Here is a 13,992-nt window from a genome sequence, read left to right as displayed (position 1 = left end):
TTATAATTATATATATATATATATATATATATGTATAAAATATATTTTCAAATTGAAATTTCATGTAAGTAATAACAAAGTTCAGCCTGGTTTCCGTTAATTAGCTGACAAAAATCAAATTAACTGTCTGAATTAAAAAAATAAAAAATAAAATAATATCGTATTTTCCACAGTACACGAAATGGAAAAGTCTTGTTTGAACTGTTGCTGTTAAAGCATCACAATATTCGTCTTTTTTGAGTTAATCCTCTCAATGATGAATCAATTATTCGATATTCTTTTTTTCTAATTTTGGACGGAAAGGAAGAAAAGTAATGAAATACGCGATGGCTATTGAATAGCCTCATTTTATTTTCGCAATAATAAAGACCTGTACCTTTGTATTTCGGTGGCCAATTCTTGATGCCTCTTGAGCTGAACGATTCGGAAAAGTCCAAAAATCCGACCCACGATCCAACGGTTCGGATCCGTACATTCAAAATCATGGGACTCCTCCATACGACACGCGTCAAATTATTTTCTCGTCTACCCGCCAAGGGCATGACACGTAAGGCAATGGGTCCGGACCGAATGGATATAATGGTAATTTGGACACATAACTGCCCCCTTGGGCGTATAAATACCCGGCGAGTCTCATTGTTTGAAGCCGTAGGCAGAGAGAGGGAGATAGAGAGGGAAAGTTAGAGAGAGAGAGAGAGTGAGGGCGAAGAGGTCTGAGAGTAGTGAGAAAGGAGGAGCAGAGAGCGAAACTGGAGAATTACTCCCAAATTTTTCACAGAAAACCCCCTGATCTTTTCAAATTACGAATTGGCCTCAAATTTTCGCGCTTTCGTTCTCGGATTGATCTAAATTAATGAGCCGTTTAGGGTTTAAGTCCGTGGTCTACCATGGCGAGCTGTGTTTGGGGGAGCTGGACGCTATTCCGGTGACGGAGGGGAGTTTCCAGTTCCCAAACAATGAGATTCGAATCCACCGGATTTCGCAGCAAAGCGAGAGGTGTCCTCCCCTCTCGATTCTCCAGACGATTTCTTCGTTTTCGGTTCGATGCAAACTCGAATCGTCCTCCCCTGTCGAACAGCCGCATTTGATCAATCTCCACGCCTCCTGTTTCTATGAGTTCAAGGTCCCCACTCAATCGCTTCCGTTTTCCGAATTTCGCTTTTTTTTTATGTTGGTTTTGTTAGATTGAGCTTTTTGTTTGGTTCCCTAGAAAATGTACCAGCAGCATAGAAGTTTAATCTGAAGTTTTTGGATGTAATTTGATTGGATAAACTGACCTAGTAAAGTTAGCTCACTTAGTATCTTGATTAAATGAAGAATGTGATCCAGATTTTGTTTTTATTTTCGAGTTAATCAAGCGGAGTGTACTAATGCGGTGATTAATTGTGTTACGCAGACGGCGACTGTGTTGGTTGGGGATGAAGAGATTCACTTGGTAGCCATGCCGAGTAAGCAGAAGAAATTTCCGTGCTTTTGGTGCTATGCGGTTCCTCTAGGTCTGTACAGTGCTTCTCTAGGAATGCTGAATCTGAGGGTTCTTTCAATTGTGTTTGATCTCGATGAGACGTTGATTGTTGCCAACACCATGAAGTCTTTTGAGGATAGAGTTGAGACTTTACGAAGCTGGGTTGCACGCGAGAGTGATGGGGTTCGAATGGCCGGAATGTCTGCTGAAATGAAGCGGTACATGGACGATAGGTGGCTGTTGAAGCAGTACATAGATAATGATTGTGTGACGGATAATGGAAAGTTGTATAAGGTACAACTAGAGGAGGTTCCTCCACTGTCTGATAACCACGAGAAAATTGTTCGGCCTATCATTAGATTGCCAGAGAAGAACATTGTGCTCACTCGCATCAATCCTGAGGTGATCCTCTAGTCATGTTTGTTTCTTTATGTTTTATGTGTTTGTGTCCTTTTGTTTTATATGTTTGGCCTGGTGGATTGGGAAGTGCGCTAAATGCCTTTTTTTAGAGATAATGAATGAGCGGATTGAGACAATACGTTGCAATATCTCTCATTCCTAGGACTTGAGAACAACACCATCCTAATGCAAAAGTTATGAAAACTACGTAGTGTGTCCCTTAGGCAGACAAATATTTGGCTGCATGCTAAGAGCGTAGGCGAATCTTGTTTGCAATTCAGTTTTAAATTTTTTTTCATTTAGCTAGACCTTTGTAGGTTTTCCAAACACCTGCATTGCTTTTTTGATCAACGTATGGATGTTAACTTTTTTATCCATTGATACATGCACCCGTTCTGTGCGATATTTACCTCTTAAATTTTCCAAAATTCATGTGGCGGTTTGATTAGTCAGGAAGCTGTCAGAACTTATATAGTAAAACATCTGTCCTCTTACAAAAAAGTAGAATGAGTGATATGTAGTTAATCTCATTATAGTAGCTACATATTCTCATACAAATGTGCAAAGGACTACAATACAATGTTGTTTTTAATGCAGAATCGCGATACCAGTGTGCTTGTGCGGTTACGACCTGCATGGGAAGATTTGAGAAGTTATTTAACTGCAAAAGGACGCAAGAGGTTTGAAGTTTACGTCTGTACTATGGCTGAAAGAGATTATGCCTTAGAAATGTGGAGGCTTCTTGACCCAGGGTCACACTTAATAGACTCAAAGCAGCTTCTGGACCGTGTTGTTTGTGTTAAATCAGGCTCCAGGAAATCTTTACTCAATGTCTTCCAACAAGGAGTGTGCCATCCAAAGATGGCAATGGTTATTGATGACCGTTCCAAGGTCTGGGAAGATAAGGATCAACCTCGAGTCCATGTTGTTCCAGCATTCACCCCTTATTATGCTCCTCAAGCAGAGACAGCTAGTGCAGTTCCAGTCCTCTGTGTAGCAAGAAATGTTGCATGCAATGTCAGAGGTTGTTTTTTCAAAGAGTTTGATGAAATTTTGTTGCGAAGAATTTCTGGAGTTTTTTATGAAGATGAGGTGGTAAATTTGCCTCCTGCTCCTGATGTGAGCAATTACTTGATGTTCGAGGATACCGGTTTTGCACCAAATGGAAATGCTAATGCTCCCATTAGTGAAGGAATGAATGGTAGCGAAGTGGAACGAAGATTGAACCCATCTGATGATAAGGGTAGCGTGGAGTCAGTGGTTCAATCTGTGAAAAATGCCGAGTCAAGGTGTGACAACTCTCAAGCACCGACTGCAATTCTTCCCAATGCTGCCGGTACATCTTTGAGGCCGGTCATGCCTTCTCAGAAACCTGGTCTGCTTGGACTTCCTGTTAGACGAGATAGCTTTTCTGATCGTGACCATGAAATGAGGAGAGGACTCCTTGGTACAACTCCTAATCTAGATATAAGGAGTCAAAGCTCTGCTGAGCCCCCTCTTCTATCTAGAGTGCCTGTACAACTGCCAGCATCCTCAATAAATGCACAAGGAGGATGGTTGGTTGATGATGACGACAACAATAGAGGACATCCGAGTAATCGCCCTTCTGGGCTTGTTCAGCAGCCTGATGTTTCAAAACCTGAAAAGTCAGTTTACCAGAATCCTTTCAGTCCTGCTAAACCAGGTTCGACACCCACTGGTTTGCTCTCACACAAATCAGATTTAAAGAGGGAAGAGGTATGGTCAGAATTTGTTAAAATTTCTTTAAGAGACTTGTTTTGACAATTTGAATTAAGGTGTTACTATAAGAACTCCAGAAACATCTCAGTGGCCAAAACTTTCTCTATTTGCAGATATCATCTGGGTGTGATTTGCAAAATCTTCCTGTGCCAAGTCAGCCATCAGGTAATCTAATTTAGGATTTTTACCCAAAATGGTTCCTAAGATTGGCATAACTCCTCACTTTGGTCGCTGACAACGAAAATCGATAGAAGTGGTCCCTGAATTTGTCTGGAAATCATTTTGGTCATTTCATGAAAAATCTTAAACATACAAGGGAGACATTGATGTTCCTTGGAGCTCAGAAAATCTTAAAAATAGATATTTTACTTATTATCCATTAATTTTCAAATTACCTTTAACCTTGATTTTTAAGTTCCCTTTTGATTTGTCCTTATCCTCTCAAGTAGTTTGAAAGGTTTCTTTTATAAAATACTTGCTGCCTAACATCATTCTACTTTTTAAGTTTAAATGAGGAATATTTTTTTTAATATTAAAAAGAACTGGAGAGTCCAATAGTCTTCCCATCAGTCTTTTCCAATAGTCCAATAGTCTTTCCAACTTAGTATAGTTTAACATCATTCTGCTTTGTGCCTAATGAGCCTTTCCCCTTGTCTTTATCTTTATCTTTATCTTTATCTCCTTCGTTTTAATTTTATTAACTTGTAGCCTGTTAACCCCACAACTTGGAAGGATAGGAATGGGATTATCGTTTTGTCTTTGTACGGTTTTTGATAAAAAATTCACGAGATAAGTTATAATTTTCTATTAGAATTAATAGTATATGGTGTTTTTGAGGAGTGATTTGGTTTTTCGGTGCAGAGGCTGGTGTATCCCAGATTCAGGCATCTTCTTTGAATATAGAATCTCAAACAGAATCTGGTAAAGTAAACCTGGTACCATCCCCTTTATCTATTGGAGTGCTGCAGGAAATTGGACGGAGGTGCAGTTCAAAGGTATGAATAGCTTTAGTTTTATGCCCCCGTTGTGGCGCCCCATGCCCTCCTTTCTTTCTTATCTTTTTAATTTTTCCTAATGGAGTTATCCATGATATGCCCGTTGCTCAGATTGAGTTCAGGTCTGTTTTAAGCACCAGCAATGACTTGCAGTTTTCTGTTGAGGTCAGTGAACTTCCTTTCTTTCCCTTTGTACTTTGGTAGTTTAATTGCTTATTGACATCACAGCTGTTGTTCTGTGTAAATTATATGCCTTATATGTATGAAGTTGTTGTGAAATGACTTAATTATACCCAATAGATGTTTTATTTGAAATGTTGTCTTAAGGAGTGCTGTTTTCTAAATATAAGCTGACCCTGATTTGTCATTAATCTTTCTTTAGCAGAACAAATCAATGAAACCCGGCCAGGAGAAAATGTCTTTTTTTAAGAGCAATTTTGGAAAAAAATTTAAAGCTCCTTTCTTAATTTGTTTGTTTATACATTTTGCATTTGTACTTTATTTTTGTTTTGAGGAGCTATCTTGTATCAATTTTGGACTCTAACGTGCTCATTGTTAACTTCGTTTTTAAAGGTTCTTTTCACTGGAGAGAAGATAGGTTTTGGAATGGGTAGGACGAGGAAGGATGCTCAACAACAGGCTGCTGAGAATGCCCTTCACAGCTTGGCTGGTAACTTTATTAGTTAACCACGTTTTTTTCCTTGCAGTTTTCTGTGGTATTTTTGTTTGTATGTGCTGAATGTATTTTGTGTGTCGGATGGCAGATAAATATGTAGCATATCTTGCACCTCGTTCTGGTGCCGTGGACAGAGATTTAAATAAAGGAAATGAAAACGGATTTCTATTGGACATGGTTGGTCCAGGATCGGCTGAGCTGCTAAGGGATGGATCGCCTAAAGAAAGAACTTCAGAGGTGGGGATAATTGCTGATGCTTTCATTAGTTGATTTGATTTTCTATGTTCAAAAACATAGGTGATGCTTGGATAAAGGGTATGTGGGCAAGACACTGAAAGGAGAACCACTCCTATTTTGAATTTTGCATCTCACGAAGATGTGATGGCTAAAACACTGTAAGCGGAATGAGCTGGCCTCAATGTTTGCTACTGCTGCTTTATTGGCTCCATTAATTCCTGTTTTGAAAGGTACGGGCTTGGTTGTCAGTCCCTCATTTCTACCCGTTATCCAAGTATTCCCATGTGCTTGATTTACCTCTGTTCTTTTCTCTTTTTGGTTTGAATGAATAGCAATTATTCGTACCTCAGTCGATATGTTTTTAGATATCCTCATCACCATTACCACCCCACTGTATGGCTTCTACTTGAATTTTAAACTTCTCATAGACTTGTTTTAAACTTCTCACAGATTTCATTTTTCTTCCCAATATTTGTGCTGGATCTAACTTGTGCATGTGGTGAAACCATTTCCATTTATCTCCTGTGAGAGGGAAGCTTCTGAACCCAAAATTACTATCTTCCTTTAACTGGAAACAGGAGACCTCCATCTAGTGTGTAATATTTTTGACTTTTGCGTTGAATTTCCTGATTAATGCCTGTGTGTTCAATGCCAAATATACAGGCTGCTGAAGTTGAACCTGGAAGTACTTTTACGGTGAGTCAGCAAGTTCTAAAGCGTGCCAGTTCCCCAAGGTAACACAACACTTATTTTCACCCTGTTTGAGCTGAGACATTTCTGAAACCAAATCTTTGTTATTTGCTGGGCAATTCTGGAAGCCTGAAGGGTTCTTGGTTGGATATAATATGGCCAAGTCATACTTTATGTTGATTTATGGCTTCTTTTGTGTTTCTGCTTGGATATTAGATGTCTTTATGGTTCATTTAGGCATTTTTTGAGTTTTTATTTTTTTATTTTTTCGCTTGGTGTTGCTAGGCCAGAGGTCAAATAGAACGAACTCCTAGCCTATGCGCAAATGTATATCTGTAAGATTGACAAGTAGTTCAAGATTATGGTCAGACACTGCCTGGGATATACAATAAAAGGCTCCAAAAGATTTTTGAGTTCAATGTTTACTATTTCATGAATGTCGGTGTTTCCTAAATTTTTCAATTTAGTTATTATCTTTTTGCAGATTGATAGAGTCGGTTGCAAAACGACCCAAGGAAGACATATTGCATGGTTCACGAAGTTTATCATTTTCACGGCAGCAGAAGAATGGGGTTGCAGACAAACATTGAAACGAGTCATTTCAATCTTGGCTCCTGCTAGCGCATTCTTCCTCTTGCACTCGACAAATGAAACAATGGTCTTGGCGAGGTCCAGGTGGCTGCATCTCTCCCCAACCTCCAATGCTTTGTGAAAACTAAAGGAACAAGGAGGTAAAAGTAGAAAGACTGGCTTTTGGAGGCACACGACTTCGGCATCTTGTACAATTCGGAATATATTTACCCCTTTCGGAGAGCCAGTTTCAATATTGCCAACGCGGGTATGTGTATATTTTGTTGGTGGAAAGCTGGGCAAATTCTTTGTGTTTCTTTTTTCATCTTGCCCCATCTTTTCCTGCTTACATATTGAGGTTGGGGATTGCATCTCTGAATATAGTTCACATTTTTCCCCTTGAAAATTTTTACGTAGATTTTACTGATCATAAGATTGCAGCATGGAACCTGAAATTTAAGACCATCTTGTTCTCAAAACGAAGGAATTGTATTATCCCGTCAAAGTCCATAAGTAATTACATTGTGTTGGTTCCTTTTCAAATCTTTTTCACATCTTCGTACCCTAGTCATATGAATTCGATACGATACAGATAGACTAGACTGATTTTTGCATACTCATGTTAATGTGATTCATTCGATTATCCTTTGATTGCTAAAAATAAACAGTAGTGGGAAGAAGGGTGCGGAAATCATTTCTCCAGAAAATATGGTGTTGGAAATGATAAATTTTGATGTCCACTATATGTTCTTGCTTCAGGATCTATGGGAGGAATCAAATGCTGTAAATTAAAACAAGATTTAAATTTTGCTTCGGAATCTCGGATAATTAAATCTTGCTGTAAATCTCAATAGTCAACGTACTAGCATTTAGGGATAGACTGACCTCGCAAGGGCTTCTAATTCGGTCGGTTAAGAGCATTTACTCCTGCACCTGAAATTGTGAAGAGCACCCAATTCCATACGCAATGTGCTTGTTGATAACTAATATGGATCTCAGTCAGTACAGTTTGTTCTCCAGCTACCTGTTAGCTGGTAGCATCGGCAAGCAACTTCTTTGATACCTTCTTGGACTCAGAATTTCAAGCTGCATTTTTCCTGCACAGCATAATTTCCGTTTCGGTCACAATGGAGGGAATCCAAAACTCTCCCGAGATTTGACACAATTCATCGCTAACTGGTTTCCTAATTATGTTCTAACCCGAAGGGCTATGCACAACAGAAATTTCAGCCACGCACGCTGCTTGGCTCCTTCGCATTCTTCATATAATAGTTCGACACATGAAAACATAACTCATCAAAAACACAAAAAGAAGGCGTTTATTTTACATCCGAAAGACGGAGTCAGGTGCTTTCCACTTCGACCAACTGCATTTTATGACAGTACTAGAAAAAAGCAACCAAATCCTTACAAAACTTGGTATTTGGTACAAATTTTCCTCTCACACATCATGCCACAGTTATATGACAAACTAAAAGAATACAAAAGCCTGAGCACTCTTGCATCATATCTACATATAACCGTTGTTTATAAGATTGCCTCTCTCTCCTCTTTGCAGGCTACCACAAAACTTCAGCAACAAAGCCGGAAGAGTAACAGCAGGCTGACGTGAATGCCGGAAATTCTCTACCCAGGTTTCCGGAAAAGTCAATACCAAAACAATCTGAAGTCAGACAGAAGGTTTTGCAGCATTCTACGACCCCATTGCATATCATTGTGCAAGACCTCGTTGATTGGCTCTGAGTTGGACTGTCCTCCCCCCTTAGCAGAATTCTCTCTCTCACTGATCGCGGAAGCTGTTTCCACTTGAGGTTGGCCGTTGCACAGGACACTATCATTGACGGGCTCTGAGTGGAATTGTTCATCGTCAAAATTCTCCTGATCGCCGTTGGTCATTACACTTGTTTCTGCTTCAGGTAGGTCACTGTATGGTTCTCGCTTCTCGTCTAACTGAATCCATTGGTTTGAGTACATGAAAAGATAGCAGAAAAGAGGACATCAATAACAGCATTATCAAGGGCCAAGAACATCTAAATCAAATACTGATGTTCGACAACAATGCATCGCCTTATGCATAGCAAAGAAAAATCATTCATCATGAACTCTCACATTTTTCAGGAATAGGGTTCCTCTAAATGCTGATGAATTAGCAGCATAAATAAAAGATACAAACGAAATGCTTGATAGAGAATTCCTTGTCACATTGCGAGTGTTAATAGTTTCAGTTTGAATCAGACAGCGCAGTTTCAATTTGCAATAGGAGAATACATGGCTATGGATTTGTATTGTAGCATACAACGTTTATTACACTGCAATGATATTGTGCAAAGAATCGAAGATGGTCAACTTTGTTGGTTAATGATTGTAACGAAAATACACGAACAGTTTCTTCATGCGAATTTATAGATGATTGCTCAATTTTGATGAAATTAAATAATTGCCTTGCGATACATCATCAACTTGAACTTCTCTTCATGGAAAACATAGATTCCAACAACATACAAGATGAAACCAAAAACTACCTAGTAGTATAGAATCTCTCCTATAGCCCTGGACAACTCGCGGTCTTATGGAAATGGAATGGATGTTATTTCAGGCTGAGGTAAATGCAGTACAAGAAGATACAGCAAAAGATAAAAGATACTTCACTCTCATCAAGCAGTTACCTCTGGCATATTACGATCCTTAGCTTCAAATGCTCCAACCGAGCCATCAAAAGACATCTGTTTCTCGATTCCCTCTTTGTTCACTTCTTCATTTGGAACAGCTGGTGAAGGAGTCAGCCCAGGTACCAGAACAGGACCTTCTTCGTGGTTAACTAGGCTTCCCTCGACGTGAGTGCTTGAAAGGTTCATTACTGTTGCAGCTCTACCATTATTTCCGCAGATGTTGTCTGCCACCAACAACTCCTTACTTGAGATGGCTGTAGAATCCTCGCTTGGAAAAATAACTCTCTCTTCATTAAGCACTGCAGTTCTTGTGGCAACTCGTTCCTTGTATGATTCCACATATGCCTTTGGCCATTTAGGGTTCACATTCTCTTGTGAAGGAGAACCATTATCAGCACCAATTTGTTCCTTCCTTGGTTCTACTGATGGTTTCTCTGCCGAATCAGTGTTACTATTGGTGATTTTCGGTTCATTGGTTGTATTGAAGGCCAGTTCACCATTCGGCTGTGTCAGGTTCTCATCCATATTCAACATATCTGCGTTAACATTTGAACCATCGCTTTGATTTGAAACCTGATCTTCCTCTATTATTTTCTGAAGCTCAGCATCTGCCCAATCTTCGGAAACAGTGATCCTGTTCATAGTTTCCCAGGTCTGGAAAATCCGATCAGGGCCAGGCTGCCATGAGATATTCCCTGTGCTTTCTTGTAGTATGAACTTGAACTGAATCGATTTCCCAACTGATATATCCTAATCAAACACAAACGCATTACATTAAACCACAAATTCTGCCTATACTAGACCCAAAAAAAAAAAAAAAAAAATTACACTTTTTAGTAGATTTCACTCACCAGCTCAACAGTCCATACATTCCCATCTGACCAGTTCATAGGTATTGCGCTTGCAGGATCCCACAAACCGAACATAGGATCATCCCCTACAATGAGGAACTCCTGCCCGAACGAGCACTCCTTCTGCAACTGGAATCTCACACGAATAGTTTTTGTATGATCTGCACGACATGGTATTGTTAGTAAGATTAATATGCACATACACACACACACACACACATATATATATATATGTATGTATGTATGTATTATATAATATTTTAAAAGAAACAGCATGAACTTACATGTTTCCTGAATTTGAGAATCTGCAATCTCCAATTCTGTCTGCAGAGAGAATGCTCAGAAATCAGATTGACTATCTCAGTGCAAGTTTATTCTCCAGTAACTAACTTAATAACCATTAACACTTTATGACATGGAAACAAATTCTTCAAACAAATATTCTAAATGATGACTACATCCCTAAAGAAAGAAAACAAATTATGACAAATATCAGAAGGCTTAGACAAGATTAAAAAGGTCGTATCCAGTGCACAAGGCTCCCGCTTTACGCAGGGTCTGGGAGAGGTGAATGTCGGCTTAGACAAGATTAAACAAATAAAATCACATGATTATATAATAAAGCTTCCATATAATAATCTACTCCAAAAAAAGGAAAAAATAATGAGAATCTAGCAAAACCCTCTTGAGCCCCAACCTAAAAAGCAAGATTCCTAAACTTTACACAAAGAAAAGAATGATGACAAAAAACAAGAACAACATCACACTCCAGAATTTTTGAAAACGGAGAAAGCGAAAATGGAAACTTCATCAAAATTTCAAAAACCAGGAAATGAAAAAACTGAATTTATGATAACTATTCAGAAAAAAGATAAAAGAATCCACCTGGGTTTTTGATGAGAGGCAAATGATCGGTCTGATCACGGGCTTGCTCTGTTTCAGAAAACACACCAAATTCAAGAACCGAAGATTCCACTTCTCTTTGGCCTTATGCACAGCAACGAAAAATCATTCATCATGAACTCTTTCACATGTTTTTAGGAATAGGGTTCCTCTAAATGCTCATGAATTTCCAGCAGAAACAAAAGATATAAACGAAATGCTTGATAGAGAATTCGTTGTCATATTGCGAGGGTTAATAGTTTCAGTTGAATCAGACAGCGCAGTTTGGATTTGCAATAGGAGAATACATGGCTACGGATTTGTATAGTAGCATACAACGTTTACACTGCAATGATATTGCACGAACATGGTCTAACAAAAATACATGAACAATTCTTCATGAAAATATATAGATGACTGCTCAATTTCGATGAAATTAAATAATTGCCTTGCGATACATCATCATCATGAAATTCTCTTCATGGAAAACATAGATTCCAACAACATACAAGATGAAACCAAAAACTACCTAGTAATTCAATCTCTCCTATAGCCCTTGACAACTCGCGATTTTGTGGAAATTGAATGGATTGTTATTTCAGGCTGAGGTGAATGCAGTACAAGAAGAAACAGAAAAAGATAAAAGATACTTCACGCTCATCAAGCAGTTACCTCTGGCATATTACGATCCTTAGCTTCAAAGGCTCCAACCGAGCCATCAAAAGACATCTGTTTCTCGATTCCCTCTTTGTTCACTTCTTCATTTGGAACAGCTGGTGAAGGAGTCAGCCCAGGTACCAGAACAGGATCTTCTTCATGGTTAACTAGGCTTCCCTCGATGTGAGTGCTCGTAAGGTTCATTACTGTTGCAGCTCTACCATTATTTCCGAAAATGTTGTCTGCCACCAACAACTCCTTACTTGAGATGGCTGCAGAATCCTTGCTCGGAAAAATAACTCTCTCTTCATTAAGCACTGCAGTTCTTGCAGCAACTCGTTCCTTGTATGGTTCCACGTATGCCTTTGGCCATTTAGGGGTCATATTCTCTTGTGAAGGAGAACCATTATCAGCACCAATTTGTTCCTTCCTTGGTTCTACTGATGGGTTCTCTGCCGAATCAGTGTTACTATTGGTGATTTTAGGATCATTGGTTGTATTGAAGGCCAGTTCACCATTCAGCTGTGTCAGGTTCTCATCCATAATCAACATATCTGCGTTAACATTTGAACCATCGCTTTGATTTGAAACCCGATCTTCCTCTATTATTTTCTGAAGCTCAGCATCTGCCCAATCTTCAGAAACAGTGATCCTGTTCCTAGTTTCCCAGGTCTGGAAAATCCGATCAGGGCCAGGCTGCCATGAGATATTCCCTGTGCTTTCTTTTAGTATGAACTTGAACTGAATCGATTTCCCAACCGGTATATCCTAATCAAACACAAAGGCATTACATTAAACCACAAATTCGGCCTACACTTGACCAACACAAAAAAAAAAAAAAAAAAAACACTTTTTAGTAGATTTCACTCACCAGCTCAACAGTCCACACATTCCCATCTGACCAGATCATCGGTATTGCGCTTGCAGGATCCCACAAACCGAACATAGGATCATCCCCTACAATGAGGAACTCCTGCCCGAACGAGCACTCCTTCTGCAACTGGAATTTCACATGAATAGCTTTTGTATGATCTGCACGACATGGTATTGTTAGCAAGATTAATATGCACATATACACACAGATACACACACACACACACACACACACACACACACATACAGGCCCTTTAAGGCTTCCTATATCTAAATATATGTATTGTATAATATTTTAAAAGAAACAGCATGAACTTACGTGTTTCCTGAATTTGAGAATCTGCAATCTCCAATTCTGTCTGCAGAGAGAATGCTCAGAAATCAGATTGACTGTCTTAGGTCAAGTATAGTCTCTAATAACTAACTTAATCACCATCAACACTTTATGATATGGAAACAAATTCTTCAAACAAATATTTTAAATTATGACAACATCCCTAAAGAAAGAAAACAAATTATGACAAAGATCATAAAGCTAAACAAGATTAAAAATAAATTAAATGATTATATAATAAAGCTGCCAATTATTAACCTACTCCAAAAAAAAAAAAAAAAAAAAGGAGAATCTAGCAAAACCCTCTTGAGCCCCAACCCAAAAAAGCAAGATTCCAAAGCTTTTGGCAACACAAAGAAAAGAATAATGACAAAAAGCAAGAACAACATCATATTCCAGAATTTTTGAAAACAGAGAAAACAAAAATGGAAACTTCATCCAAATTTCAAAAACCAGGAAATAAAAAAACTGAATTTATGAGAAGTTTTTCAGAAAAAATGATAAAAGAATCCACCTGAGTTTTTGATGAGAGGCAAATGATCGGTCTGATCACGGGCTTGCTCTGTTTCAGAAAACACACCAAATTCAAGAACCGAAGGTTCCCACTTCTCCTTGGCCTGAGGAAACAAGGTTCCAGCTCGCGGGGAAAGACATTTTCTCTGCCCACCCACTTCTTTTCTACCGCCACCCTCGAACTCGGACTCGACAGGGTCCTCATGACTCGGTCACCGACTCACCCGAGTTGCACTCGCACTCAAAGCTTGTTGCTTTCTGGATTTCCACAGAGAGAGAGAGAGAGAGTATTTGGTTGTTTGCTAGTGGGGGTCTCTGTCACTTTTATATAATGAGCAATCCAGTTCAAGTGGCATATATAGTGGTGGGGTCCTCCTGGGGAGAGGTTGGATCCGCCTCCACGTGTAGGTTGGGGACACGTCATCGGTCATTTGGGTTGAA

General features: G+C 39.1%; 2 protein-coding genes across 19 annotated transcripts; one reads left to right on the top strand and one right to left on the bottom strand.

Moving 5' to 3' along the window:
- The first annotated feature begins 644 nt into the window (after positions 1-644).
- LOC103423480 (RNA polymerase II C-terminal domain phosphatase-like 2) lies at positions 645-9,997 on the top strand. 16 transcript variants are annotated; one of them, XR_011573765.1, is made up of 13 exons: positions 646-1,123; positions 1,397-1,867; positions 2,462-3,601; positions 3,718-3,769; positions 4,466-4,599; positions 4,711-4,764; positions 5,173-5,269; positions 5,364-5,512; positions 6,176-6,246; positions 6,488-6,566; positions 6,687-7,040; positions 8,331-8,688; positions 9,369-9,997. XR_011573765.1 is itself a non-coding variant. In XM_029089641.2 (10 exons), the coding sequence occupies exons 1-10, from the start codon at positions 854-856 to the stop codon at positions 6,790-6,792; spliced, it is 2,544 nt and encodes an 847-aa protein (XP_028945474.2). In that variant the 5' UTR covers positions 645-853; the 3' UTR covers positions 6,793-7,315. The 16 variants fall into 16 exon arrangements, 1 of the variants encoding a protein (XP_028945474.2); XR_011573770.1 differs by lacking the exon at positions 6,488-6,566 and adding an exon at positions 5,652-5,742 and having other exon boundaries at positions 5,963-6,246; XR_011573767.1 differs by lacking the exon at positions 6,488-6,566 and having other exon boundaries at positions 5,963-6,246.
- On the bottom strand, positions 8,074-13,878 carry LOC103423481 (uncharacterized). Of its 3 annotated transcripts, none has more exons than XM_029089642.2 (9): positions 13,553-13,878; positions 13,024-13,063; positions 12,703-12,863; positions 11,847-12,599; positions 11,178-11,279; positions 10,577-10,616; positions 10,293-10,453; positions 9,439-10,191; positions 8,074-8,722 (listed from the first exon to the last, which is right to left on the bottom strand). In XM_029089642.2, exons 1-9 carry the CDS (start codon positions 13,754-13,756, stop codon positions 8,420-8,422), a joined length of 2,517 nt encoding a protein of 838 aa, XP_028945475.1. In that variant the 5' UTR covers positions 13,757-13,878; the 3' UTR covers positions 8,074-8,419. The 3 variants fall into 3 exon arrangements, with proteins under 3 accessions (XP_028945475.1, XP_028945476.1, XP_028945477.1); XM_029089643.2 differs by having other exon boundaries at positions 11,178-11,225; XM_029089644.2 differs by lacking the exon at positions 11,178-11,279.
- Between the last annotated feature and the right edge of the window lie 114 nt (positions 13,879-13,992).

The sequence above is a fragment of the Malus domestica genome, chromosome 12 (assembly GCF_042453785.1).
Source record: "Malus domestica chromosome 12, GDT2T_hap1".
NCBI lineage: Eukaryota > Viridiplantae > Streptophyta > Magnoliopsida > Rosales > Rosaceae > Malus > Malus domestica.
Note: the sequence above shows the minus strand (reverse complement) of the source record. Positions and strands in the feature narration are given on the sequence as shown.